The sequence below is a fragment of the Cygnus olor genome, chromosome 20 (assembly GCF_009769625.2).
Source record: "Cygnus olor isolate bCygOlo1 chromosome 20, bCygOlo1.pri.v2, whole genome shotgun sequence".
NCBI lineage: Eukaryota > Metazoa > Chordata > Aves > Anseriformes > Anatidae > Cygnus > Cygnus olor.
In genome coordinates, this window is record NC_049188.1 from 11,447,685 (window position 1) to 11,460,120 (window position 12,436).

The 12,436-nt window shown below is 63.9% G+C and overlaps 2 protein-coding genes across 2 annotated transcripts in view; both read right to left on the minus strand.

The window, feature by feature from the left end:
• The window catches only part of CLUH (clustered mitochondria homolog), a 34,115-nt gene extending 23,311 nt beyond the window's left edge, over positions 1–10,804 (minus strand). The window contains 2 exon segments of the mRNA XM_040533066.1: positions 561–757; positions 10,627–10,804. Coding sequence (XP_040389000.1) covers positions 561–757; positions 10,627–10,741 — 312 coding nt within the window. The 5' untranslated portion in view covers positions 10,742–10,804.
• Positions 2,369–3,926, minus strand: LOC121058066 (collagen alpha-1(I) chain-like). Its single transcript, XM_040533067.1, has one exon. It carries the CDS (start codon positions 3,819–3,821, stop codon positions 3,030–3,032), a length of 792 nt encoding a protein of 263 aa, XP_040389001.1. The 5' UTR covers positions 3,822–3,926; the 3' UTR covers positions 2,369–3,029.
• Positions 10,805–12,436: the final 1,632 nt, after the last annotated feature.

Below are 12,436 nucleotides of genomic sequence, written 5' to 3' on the forward strand. Positions count from 1 at the left end.
GGTCCTGGGGAGATAAGGCTTCCCCCCGGGTTTAGGCTCAAAATGCCTCCCCCCAGAATGAAAAATGCTTCGTCCAAGTGGTTTTCAGTGCAGTATCGAGCTAAATCAGAGTATCGGCCAGGCATGTCAAAGCCTGTCCTCATCTGGCAGCACGTGTTGCCGCCCACGTGATGCCGTGCCACATCCAGCAGAGCTCTCGGGGAGGGGAAGGGGAGGGGAGGGGAGGGGAGGGGAGGCTGCATCGCTCCGTGAGCCCCAGGCAGGTGCACGAGCTCCCCGAGCAGTGCGAGCGCGTGTCGCTGTGCCAAACCCAGCGCAGCCAGGAGGTGCATCGTGCCAAAACCTCTGAGCAGGCAAGAGGTTTCCCCTTCCGGAGTCAGGCCCAGAAGTCATGTTTACACCTCCCTCCTTCAGAACAGCCCAGCAGTGGGAACGCCACTTCCCCTGTGCTCAGATCCGAGCCCCGTGGAGAAGGACGAGGGGCAGCTCCCCCTTGCCGAGCTGCCCCTGCCCCCGTCGCCTCCCGTCCCCCCCCCAGCCAGCCGAAGGGAGGCAGGTACCTGCAGCGAGAAGGGCTCTATCCCCGGCGCGCAGATCTTGACGGTGAATCCCGTGTCCTGTATGACAATGACCTCCTGGTCGTTCCCATCTTCCCCCGCGTCAGCCTCCTCGTGGCCGTTCTGCCTGGCGCCCTTCTCGCCCCTGAGGCTCTCGTGCGGCGCGCTGCCGTTCATGAGTGCCGTGCCAGACGGGTGCTCTGCGGGGAGAGGGGGGGTTTAGAGCACGCGGGGGAGACCGGTTCCAATGACACCACCGTGCTCCGGCCAAGCAAACATTTCATCCTGCAACTGGTGTTTACCGGAGGTAGGTGTGCCAGGCCCTGCCCTCCTGCCCCTCGGCGCAATTAGCGCGCTCTCGCTCCCTGCAGGGTTTGCATCTTCCACAAACCCTGTGCGGAGGGGAGGGAAGGAAAGCAGGAAGGATGGGTCAGTGTACAACGCGTTCGGCTTAGTCTTAAGAAGCCTCTTAATTAAAAGAAACGGGGGTGTGGCGCTCTGCAGCCCGCAGGCAGCTGTAACCCCTGCACCAACACGTTGCGCAGCTCCCAGCGCTCCTCCTGGCGCGCTGCTCGGCGGGGGGGTGCTGCCGGGCTGCTCCCCGGCACCAGGCGCCCCCACCCCCCGCGCCCAGCCGCCCTGTGCCCCCAGCACGCCTCACGGCGACCCCGGGGTGCCAGCGAGGCTCTGCCTCAGCACTTGTAGTTGAGGCAGGTGATGACATTCCCGGCACGCGTTTAGACGGATGCACCCCCGGGATGGGGAGCACCCCACACCTCCCTCCCCCCCTCCCACGAGGGTTTGTTCTCTTCGTGAGCCAGGTGGAGAGCAGCGGGGAGCGGACACGATCTAGGAAGCCGTAGGTCTCCTCGCGCAGCCCGGACCCACCGAGCTGGGCAGGGGACCAGCACGTCGCTGCGCCGAGGTGCGGGCAGGGCGAGCTCCAGCTGGTGCCGTGGGAGAGCTGCCCGCTATGGCCCGGGGAGCAGGGCCCCCCCGACCCGCGCAGGTCTCAGCACAGCCGCCCCCCGAGCACAGCCGCGGGAACGGCCTCAGGAACGGCCTCGAGAGGCTCCTGGGGTCAGCGCTGCCCGGAGCCAGGTGAGCGCCCGAGGCTGCGGGGTGCGCCTCGCCGCCCTCCTGCCAGCCCTGACAGCCAGCGCTGCCCCAAGTCTGGAAACAAGAAGCTAAACCTGAACCAAAGAAGGAACGGTCGTCGGGCAGGTAAACGCTCTGGTTTAACACCAGTGATGCTTTTTCAGTTGGGTTTTACAGATCAGACACATTTTGATGAAAACAGCACGTTTTGTTTCAACCCCAACTCGCAGCAGCGAGGTGAGCGTGCCCGCAGGACGCGGCGACGCTCGGTGCCCAGGGCCGTGCTGCGGGCAGCGAGCACCGAGCCGTAACGCCGCGTTCTCATCCCTGCTCCCGAGCACAGCGCGGACAAACCCCGAGCGCACACAAGATTAAAGCGTCAGGAGAACGGGCTAAGCCCAAGAGAGGAGGTGGCCCGGACACTGCTTCACGGGGAGGAACAAACGTGCGCTCGCCTGAGCTGCGTTCAGCGTGGTGCGAAGGCTAAGTAGGAGGATTACGTTTCATCCTTGCACCTGCACGGCGAGTACGCGCCAAGGTGACAGGCACTATTTCAGTCACGCTTCCTATTTATAGGGAGCCTACAGATGTGGTGGGCACCTCGTGAGCCAGGCAGACGGCCCCGGCACGAACAGGGATTTGCATCTGCGTCTGAATATTGCTGACTGCACACAACAGGAAGGGGTCAATATGACGGACCATGGGGAGTTTTCGTTAATAACTAATTAGTGTTCACAGAAATCTTCTAAACCAAAGTCAGTCACTAGCTTCCTGATGACAGTATCAGAAGATGTTGCAGCAAAGTAGCCTGGTACAGAGGGTGGGAGAAGTGCCAGTGCCAACAGAATGTGTTTCTGACTGTGAGCTCCGGTTCCATTCAAGGGCACAGGTCCTGTCGTTCCCTCCCCAGAGGTACTTCCAGGTGCTGAGAGCCCCACACGGCCTCCTTGCCGCGAGGCCTGAACACCTCCGGCGGCACGGCAGAGGCACAAGCAGCAAACGAGGCACCGAAACAGCAGCCGGGCAGCCCCACGTCAGTGTCACTGCAGCACCCCCGGCAAGCCACCAGCTACACCGAGAGCCAGCGACTGAGACCCAGCTCGGCCGCCACACAGGGACTGAACGACACCGCAGTGCCACAGAGGCCAGGTTTGACCTTGAGACCCAAGCAGCAGCAAGCCGAGCTGCTTGTGCCCAGGAAGCCGGGGAAGGGACAACAGCCGGCCCAGCTGGGCTCTGGCCCCGGCCCCCTTCCTCACCTCCACCCTGCTGCGAGTGAAAACAGAACCTGTGTCCCCCCCCTCCTTCCTCCCACCCCATCCCACGACCGTACACAGCCACCCCGACGCCGCCACGGGTGTAGAGGGGCTCCAGCTACACCAAGCCCAACGGAGCGCCACTGCAGTGAGCACCTAGAGGCGGGAGCTTCTTCTTCCTCCTCCTCTTCTGGGGCTGCCTGGCGGGCAGCACGTGCACCACCACGGGGCTGGGGCCCCCGCTCAGCCTGCCGCCGGGGCCTGCGGCGCGGTCAGTCTGCGCAGCGCCAGCGCTCGTGTCCCTGCTCTCGGACGCCTTCTCCCCGCAGAGCCCGGGCGGTGCGACCGTCTGCTGGACGCGGGGGCTTCTCCCCCCGCCTGCTGGCTCCACGCAGCGGCCGGGGCCAGGCCGCGGGCCGGGGGGAAGCACAGCACGGGCCGCACCGGGCCCCGCGGCCGAGCCGCCGTCCTCAGGTTTCACGTGGCTCTGGCAGGCCTCAAGCAGCGCGGCGCGATCTAACGGCCCCGCCGGCCCTTCCTCAAGGTCGGCTGGAAGGACGGCTGCGGCACACGATGCCCCTGGCCGCTGGAGCGGGCCGGCAGCACCACTGCCAGCTTTCCAGCAGCTGTTATCGCAGGCCGTCGCTGCTGCTTCTTCGCCCTTGGCCTCGGGCGAGTCCTGGATGCGTTCGGCGCGTTTCTGCAGGCTTCCCACCGCTGCCGTGCTGGGGATGACGTCGGGGTACGGCACGGCGCCCCGGGAAGCTTCCGGCACGTCGGGGGAGCCGGCGCGGCTCGTGGGAGGCTTTGGTAAGAGCGGCGACCGCTCATCAGGCGAGCTAAAGCTGCGTGTCTGGAAGATGAGGTCGGTGACATGCCTGCAGCAGTTCACAAAAATGCTGTTCCCCATGATTATAAGCAGCCTGGCTCATACAACACTGGATTGGAAAAGTTAGTTTTGTTTGCAAATCCCTTTTTGCACACACACATTTAAGTCCCCACAAGGCGAATTCTTGCTCACCCTCCCTGGTTCGGGTCCGTTCACGTTTGCAGCCAGCCAGACTCTCCAAAGGAACTTCTTACGTGGTCCCGAGGTGAGAGGGAGCACAGGACCAGTGCGGGGCTCAGGTCCGCATCCCAGAGGTGCCGGAGCACACACCCGCGCCTCCTCCGCAGGCTCTGCTGCTGGCCCGCCAGCAGCTCTCCCGACGTCCCGCTCAGTGACCTTCACCCGCCGCACATCTTCGCCCCGCCACGGCGGCCCAGCGATGCGGCCCCGCAGCAGCCGCTGAACGCTCCCAGCTCTGCCCGGCGCCCCAGCAGCGAGCCCACGAACCTCCGGCCGTGCGCGCGCCTCCCAGGCTCTGCAGGCGCTCTCTAAGAGCGGACGCTCGCCCGATTGCTTCGGTCCCCGAGCTCGTTATAAATAGCCGGCTGGTATCAAGTGCTGAACCAGTGCAGCATGGGACAAGCGTTAGAGCTCCCCAGCTCTGCCAAACTCGTAGGCAGGCGAGACGCGTTGAATTACAAGGAGGGCACTCTCTGTGGCTGCCTCGGCCGGGCACGGCCGCCCATACTGAGCAGGCAGGCATAAAGGGCCTGGGCAGCAACTACCAAGGCGTTCCCAGACACATTTTCTGTCCTCTCACGCTGCTCCGCGGTACCAAACAAGCCAAAAAACCACACAGACAGCTCCCCTCAAACCACTCCTCTCTGTTATTTCAGTAAATCCAACAACTGGTGCAGGATTACAGAGCCCGAGATTTGTGGAAGCGACAAGCGCTGGTGAAACCCGCGGCCCCTGCGCGCACCCAGCCCCTCGCCTTCCCCGGCCAGCACCGCCACCATCGCGCACAAGCCTGCCGTGCGCTCGGCGGCGCTGCACACGCGGGAAGGAGCCCACATCTCCACCGAGAGGAAGAAAAGTGCCACAGCCCGAGCAGAAAAAAAAACAGAAAACTCAAAACCAGAACGAAATCAGGACTACAGAGCCCGCGTAACCACCTGCCCAGCGCCGACACCCGGACAAGGAGACTCGTCTCCGAAGGAGGCCCCGGGAAGGCTGGAAGCTGCCCCAGAGCCTCATGCTCCGTCAGCCAACCTGCCAAGGGTTGAAAAGCAGACCGAGAGCTCTCCAGTGCAAGTCAAACCCCTGGCTAGCTTCTGTTCTTCTCTTCAAAGAACAGAAAGAGGAAACAGAAGAATCTCTCCCACTCAAATTCATGTGAGTACGGGGAGTTACCATCCCAGAAAACAGCGGAGTCCTGGTTACGGCTGGTGTTCTCTTCTCATTAGAGCTGCTCTCTGCCCATTTCACAGCACAGGAGAAGTGTAACCTTGAAATCCCCGGTAACAAGAGGTCTCTCCTGTCCTCCGGAGCGAGGATCGGGTGTCAGGTTACATCGGCATCTACACCAAAAGTTTTCCTGATGATTTTTGAAAGAGTTTAACGCTCTGACAGCTTCAACTCTCTCCTCACCTGCAGACCGCAGCACCATCCAGGTGCCCTGCAGCCTCGGCTCCCCTTGGAGCAGCAGCTCAGGTTCGAGCGAAGACGAGCCCAAATTCAGTTTCATTTTAAAGCAGATCACCTAAAGTACAATTTGCTGCAATTAATTAGATCACTAAGTTTAATGGTGCTATTTATGCTTAAACAAAGTTTACTTTTCCCTTTAATAGTCACATAAACCCAGCCTAATGAAGCAGCTATTGTGCTCATCAGCTGGAGACACCCGTTCCTCCGAGGAGGAGGCCAGGTCAGATGGGTGGCTGACGCTGTGCAATGGTTCACATGCGATGATCTGCAGCGATAAAAGAAATTAAGAAAAAGCAATACAGCACCAGCCCGTACTAGTGGCGCAATGGGATTTTAGGATGTAGAAATAAGACTGCCAGCATGCCCTGTGCTTGGGAGGCACACCAGGCAGAAAAGCTAAGCCACCCATACTCAAAGGGGATTACACGCACCCCTCCCACTCCCATCTTCCCACCTCCTGCAGAGTGCTGACCTAAGTGCGGGCTGACACCACCAGGAGCGCTGAGCGCAGGCTGCAGCAGCTGCAGGAGCGCGGCGAGGACAGCACGCGCGGCTTCTGCTGGGCCGCGCTGCGAGCCCCTGGGCAGGAGACGCGTTCGGGTGCCACGCAGCTGAGCGGCACTGCCTCCACTGAAGCCGAAGGAAGCGCGGCGCAGCACGTGCTAGCTTCAGCATGCGAAGGCCGCTGCTGGTCTAGCGAATGCAAATTAAATTTCAGCCTAACAATAAATTAAACAAAACAAATGGCTTACTGAACCCAAATAAATTGACTAAATTAATAGCCGTTAGCATCGCAGAGAGCCCTAGTGGAAAGGCCTCGGTAGGACAGCCTGCCAGGGAGATGGGACACGGCACAGATGTGCCTCCCACATCCCCGCAGAGGAAACCACAGCTTCCCAGAAACTTTCGGTGCTCCTTTAGCACAACAAGCACTTCTTTTAATAAGAGCCCACAGTGAAGCTTATAGCTGCTCTCCAGCCGTCATTAAACTCAAATTGGCTTTAACCCACCTGTGGGAAGAGCTACAAGCGCTGCCCTTATTTTTCAGCAGCTTCTCAACACCCAGGTTTGGCTGGCACGGGGACAGCAGCAGGCTGCACTTTGTGGCTGCCTTCGACGATGGCCCCGGCCCCGCTGCTCTGCGGCCCCACAGGGAGCAAGCGGGGAGACTGCTCAGCCCTGCGCACCCGCAGCCAAGTCTGGCTGGATAGACCCAAACAACCTAAGCCACATTCCAGTCTACTCAAAAGTCTGTGGCTTTTTGTATTCTCCTGATGCTGGGACATCTGCACTGCAGCTGCGCCCCAGGGCGCTCCCGGGGTCCCCCAGCAGCCGGCTCAGGCGCTCCAAGCCAGCAGGACCTCGTGCCCTGCGTCTGGCAGCTGCAGTACCCACGCTCGCTCTCCACGCCTGGGAACGACGTTTAAGCCCATTCGCACGCTTTCTGTCCAGCCAAAGCTTTGGAAACTTAGTTCTGAAACTAGCTGGTGAGGTGACTGCTGCAGCAACGTGCACCTCAAACACCACAGGAACCGGGAGCAAAGATCGACACCAACCAAACCGTCCGTAGCGCTAAGAAACCGCCTGCTGGATTCCCAGAGAGAAGAGCTGGTCAGAGCAATCCCATTTCAGACATACCAGGAGTAAGTCAATATTTCCCTAAGCACGTGCATTTTATTCTGGCGTGTACCTTAGTTTCAGAAAACTACTGAAACACCAGAAGCCCAGGACAGGTAACTACCCCATTAAACTCTGCATGCAGTCGACCAACGGATCATCGGGCTCCGAGACAGAAGCACCGAGCTGGGCAGCAACGCTTTGTTTTAGAAAGGCACCATTAACTTCAACGTTACTGGGACGTACGGAACCAGTCGCTGCACTGCCCCACCGGCCCTTCCCCTCGGGGCTGCCCCAGCCGGCAGGCAGCAGCAGCCGGAGCCCAGCAGCAGCAGGAGAGCCACCCGCTTCCAGGAGGCATCAGCACCGCCGCCCTGGGAACAGCCGCGCTCTGTGCAAGTCCTGCTCCCGTGGACTGGTTTTACTTCTCAAATGCAAATAGAAAAACGCACGAACTTCAGACCTTTCAAAGCTTCTAGAAACAACAGCTTTCTAGTACAACCGACAGAGCGCAACGCGAGGAGGCAAACGGAGCGCTGCCAGGTTTAGTCATTTACAGACGGCTAAGACAAACAGTTCTCCGCAACGCAAAGTTGTTGTTACTGGGCATAAGGCAGGTACGCGGCTGCATTTCTCTGCGTGCATGTTCCTGACCTACTTCCACTCTTCAGCCAGGAAACCCAGGAGCAAGGCTGCTTGGGCAGGGCAGCGAGCTTCTAGGTCTGCAAGGGGCACCTCGACGGCCATCCCGCGGGCAGAGCGGCTCCGGGCATCATCCCCTCGGGGGTCCCTCCCCAGCCTGCCACTCGGGTGCCGTGTTTGTCATGGGCCTTTCCTTAACCCTGCAGCGCTGAGCAGATTTCTCTTGCGGGAGATTCTTGCGGATTTCTTCCTCCAGTTCTCCCTCTGAAGTCCGTTACAACCGCACGTTAGAAAACCCAACCGCCAGCAGTTCAGCCCTTCCCAAAACACCAGCAAACCTCCAAGGTCAAGCGACCTGACAGCCACAGCAGATCCCCAGATTAACAATCAGTGCTCTGACCTTGTCACCAACGGACAACTACGCTCGCCTCCACAGCAGTTTTCCCATCAATACCTTCGTTCTCCACCCCTGCAACAGAAAAGGTGGACAAATACATGGGGGGACGGGGAAGAACAGAGACAGAGGGACCTAGTTAGAAACAGCAGATCTTCAGGCGAGGCAATGATGAAAAGGATTTTACACCAAGCAGACACACCACTGAACCTGCACAAGACAAGCTTGTTCTAAGGCAATGACAACTGCAGAAACAGAAATAGTCCAAAAACGCTGCACACAACCGCTGCCTTTTGATCTTGTGCTAGTTAACAAGAAAGGTAACTTAACCCGTAACTGCCCTTCATAGCAGTCCCTACAGGTACCTAAAGCATTCACGCTTCTGTGTTTCTGCTCTCAGAAGGAGAGAGCAGCCCCAGCACTGGTGTCTACCTTGGAGGTGGACACAAGCAGCCGGCAGCCCTCTCGCCTTTTAAGAGGAGAGGACATCCCTCAGGTCTCGATGCCCACCATCACAGAACGCGTTTCCTCAGCGAGGAGCCCACTCGGAGCCTGCCCACAGCAAAGCCGCAGCGAGTGCCTCCTTCGGGCAGCGCAGCACGCCCGGACCGGAGCCACGGGCAGGCAGCGGTGGGCGCGCAGAACCGGGCGCTGGCCTTCCCCTGCGGAGAGGCCTGGGAAGCACGAGCCGGCACTGCCGATGCCAACAGCCCCCTGCACGGGGGCGGGGGCGACTGGCTGCAGGCCCCCACAGGTCCCCCCTCCCCACAGAACCCCGGGGGCCTGCCAGCTTCATCATGCTAACACGGGGAGGATTTTTCCGCCTCCCTCCCTCCCCCAGCAATCAGCTCACACTTTGAACAGCAGGGATTACGCGGCGTAACTTTTTAACCCAGTTGCTGGAGCTGCACACTTGGCACCCATTAAAAAACAAAAAAAAAACAGTGCGGGGGGGGGCGGCTCTCAGCGCTGCATTCCCCACACACTTGAATTACTGCCAGCCTGCTCAAACGCCAATGAACTTTGCTTTAGGTGACAAACTTCAAAAATTCACCTCGCCACCATAAAAACAGGGGAGGGAGGAAGTGGCAGGTCACTCGCTCAGTCAGTGCGAGGGGCTCTCTAGCCACGACGAAGGGCAGCCCCGGAGCACCGGGTTTTTACCTTTCTCTTGTAAGCTACAGATCAGAGAAACAGGCTGAGCCTGAGAGCAGCGCTCAGCACAGTAACTCCTTGGAGACAAACCGCACCACGCTCAGGAAATCCCAGACCCCCAGGAGCCCGACACAGCCCGGGCCCGCAGCCCCCGCTGGGACAGGGCACGGGACCTGGGACAGGAGCAGGACACAGGACAGGGCCAGGAGGGCTGCGCCTCATCCTACACGCGGCCACCCAGCCTCCCTGATGTCAAGCTACAGCAGCCTGCCAGGAGTTAAAACACGTTGCTTTCAGGCAAAATCTCCCGTGAGCTGCCTGCCCTTCCCAGGAAAAAACAAGCACTCGTGTTTGAGCATTTCCCGCCGTGCTGGCGATTCTTACGTTTTAGTTTTCACAACAATTCCCCTGCCTCTCGCCCACCACCGAAGCGGCTGCCAGCGCCTGGGAACGCGGGCACCGGAGACCAGGCCAGAGGTGCACGCGCCGTGCCCGCCTCTCGCGGCCCGCAGAGAGCCGCCCGGAGAAGTTCCCTCCGGCAGCCTCCGCCTGCGGCCAGCCCCACGCCGGCAGACGGAGGCCGCCGGTGCCGCGGCCCAGGCGGGAGGCGAGGCTGCAGCAGCCCGGTGCGGCCGAGCCAGGCCCCGGGCCCCGGCCGGCAGCAGGGCCGCGGGCAGGCCGGGGCTGGGCGCCGCCGGACGGGCCCCGGCGGCCTCCCCCGAGCGGGGCCGGCCCCGGCCCGGGCTCCTGCACGGCGGGGCCCCGGGGAGCGCCCGAGCAGGGCCCGCCCGGCCCCGCGGCCGCCCCCGGCCGGGGCGCGGGGCCCTCAGCGGCCGCCCCCGGCCCCCCCGCGGCCGCGCCGCGCCGCGTCCCGCTGAAGGTGACCTTCACGGGGCCGGGGCTCCCCGCGCCGCCGCGGGCAGGGCCCGGCCGCCCCCGCCGCCGCCCGGCCCCCGCGGCCCGCCCGGGCCCGAGCCCGGCGGCGCCGAGCCCCGCCGCACGGCCCCGCCGCGGCCCCCGGCCCCGAGCGTCCCCCCCCCGCGGCGCGGCGGCCCCGCAGCGGCCCGGGCCTCGCCCCCCGCCGCCCCCGGGGCCGCTCGCTCGCAGCCGCCGCTGGGGCGGCCCCGGGGCCCGGCCCCGCCGCGGGGAGCGGAGCCGGCGGCCGGGGCACGGCGGGGCGGGCACCGCGCCCCCCGCCCGCACCGAGCGGGGCCGGCCGGGCCGGGCCGGGCCGTCACAGCCCCGGGCCCCTTCCCCGCGCCTGCCCCGGCCGCGGGGGGAGCGGCGCCCCCGGCCCGGCCCGGCCCGGCGCCGCCAGGCCCGGCCCCGCCGCCCCGCGCCCCCGCCAGGCCCGGCCCGGCGCCCCCTTACCGGGGCGCTGCTCGGCCTCGGCCGGCCTCCTGCCGCGGGGCCCCGGCTCCTGCTGCTCGGCGCCCTGCGCGGCCGGCACGGCGGCCGGCGGCATCTCGTCCGCCTTGATCACCATGGGCGCCCCGCGCCGTGCCCGCCGCGCCCGCCGCGAAGGACAGCGCCGCTCGGCCCACGTGGTGCCGCGGCCCCGCCGCGCCGCGCGGCCCGGCCCCGCGCCGCCGCGCCTTAAAGGGGCCGCGCCGCGAAACGCGCCGGGCCCGGGCCCGGCCCCGGCCCCCGCGCGGGCCCCGGCCCAGGCCCGGCCGGGAGCGGGGAGCGGGCGGCGGGCGGCGGGCAGGGCCCGTCCGCGGGGCCGGGCGCGAGCCCCCCCCCCCCCCCGGGCCGTGCCCCGGGAGCGCGGTCAGGCCCCGTGGCGCGGCGCTGCTGCGGGAGGGAAGCGCGGCCGCGGCCGGGTTTCGGGCTGCGCGTGGGGGAAAGGGCAGATTTCTGCAGCGAGGTGTGAGGTGCGGCTCCGTGCTCCGGCCTGCGGGCGCTCAGAGCAGGCGTTCTGGGAAGCGTTTGGTTAAAGAATAAAGCCTCGGACGTCGTCCCGGGGCGTAATGGGGTCGTGTAGTAAACTGCGCGCTCAAATAAAGCAGCGCGCTGTCAGACCGCTGGCGTCCGTCCCACCCGGTGGCTCTCCCCGGCGGGAGCACGGCCTGCTGTCGTTCTCCACTGGTCCGCACAAGCAGAACAGCTCTGCTCCGACCAAACCGCAGCTGCGCCGGGGTGCTGAGCCCGGGGGTGCTGAGCCCGGGGGTGCTGAGCCCGGGGGCCCGGCCCTTCGCCCGCCGCCCCACGGCCTGGTGCAGCCCCAGCGGGGGCCGGGACGCCGGCAGCCCCTGCACGGCCTCGAAACACACCGGGAGCAGGGCTGGGGCTCGGCCCCGCAGGGCCCTGATGCCCCCGCTGAGGCCAGCGGGGCTGAGGCTGCAGCTCAGCACCTGCCCCGGGGGAGCAAGTGTCGGGGTACGCAGACACAGAGAGATCCAGGGGGCTCCCAGGGCTTTGTGGTCGCATTACTGCTCTAATTGCAAGGACAGGGAAGTGGATCGTGTTTTGGAAGCTGAAATTCCTAGGAAAGAGGCAGGAGGCCTCACTGCACCCTTAGGATTTTAAATGATGTTTGTTTTTGTGCTGGTTGCACCGCCATGCTCACGCCTGCAGCTCTTCTGCCCCTTTCTTACCCAAAGGTGAACGAAGGGGGTGAGATGCGGGGACTCGTTACGGTGCAGACACGAAGTGCCGTGCTCTGTGTCCCCTGCCCACGGGCACCGGCCCCTCGGGGCACTGCTGGGGGCTCCAGGCAGCTTCGCCGGGCCGGGGGCTCTCGGCTGGCGTGTGACGGGCATCGCTGCAGCGCCAGCCCTGGGCAGCGCCATTGGAGAGGGAGCAAACACAGAAACTTGGCGTTTGGGAGCAAAGGGCAGGTTTTAACTGGTGAGGAGACGCGGCACTTTCATCTCTGTGCTTTTACAGAGCGCATGGGGCGGAGGAGAGCCTGCACGTGAGTGCTCCGCGCCGATCAGCTCGGGGCTGCTCCTGCTTGGCCCGGCGGGGAGGCCCCGCAGCCCGGCGTGGCTGATGGCACCCAGTGGGAGCAAGGCAGCCTGCGGACAGGAGGAGGTTTTCTCTCCCCTTGTTCACCTCCCCAGCGGCGCTCAGCAACAGGCAGCGCAGGGGAGCGACAAGAGCAGGCGTGCAGAGAGGAGGCGGCAGCGTCATTACTGCCAAATTGGCTCATCGCGTCTGGTGGGTGGCCTGTGGGCAC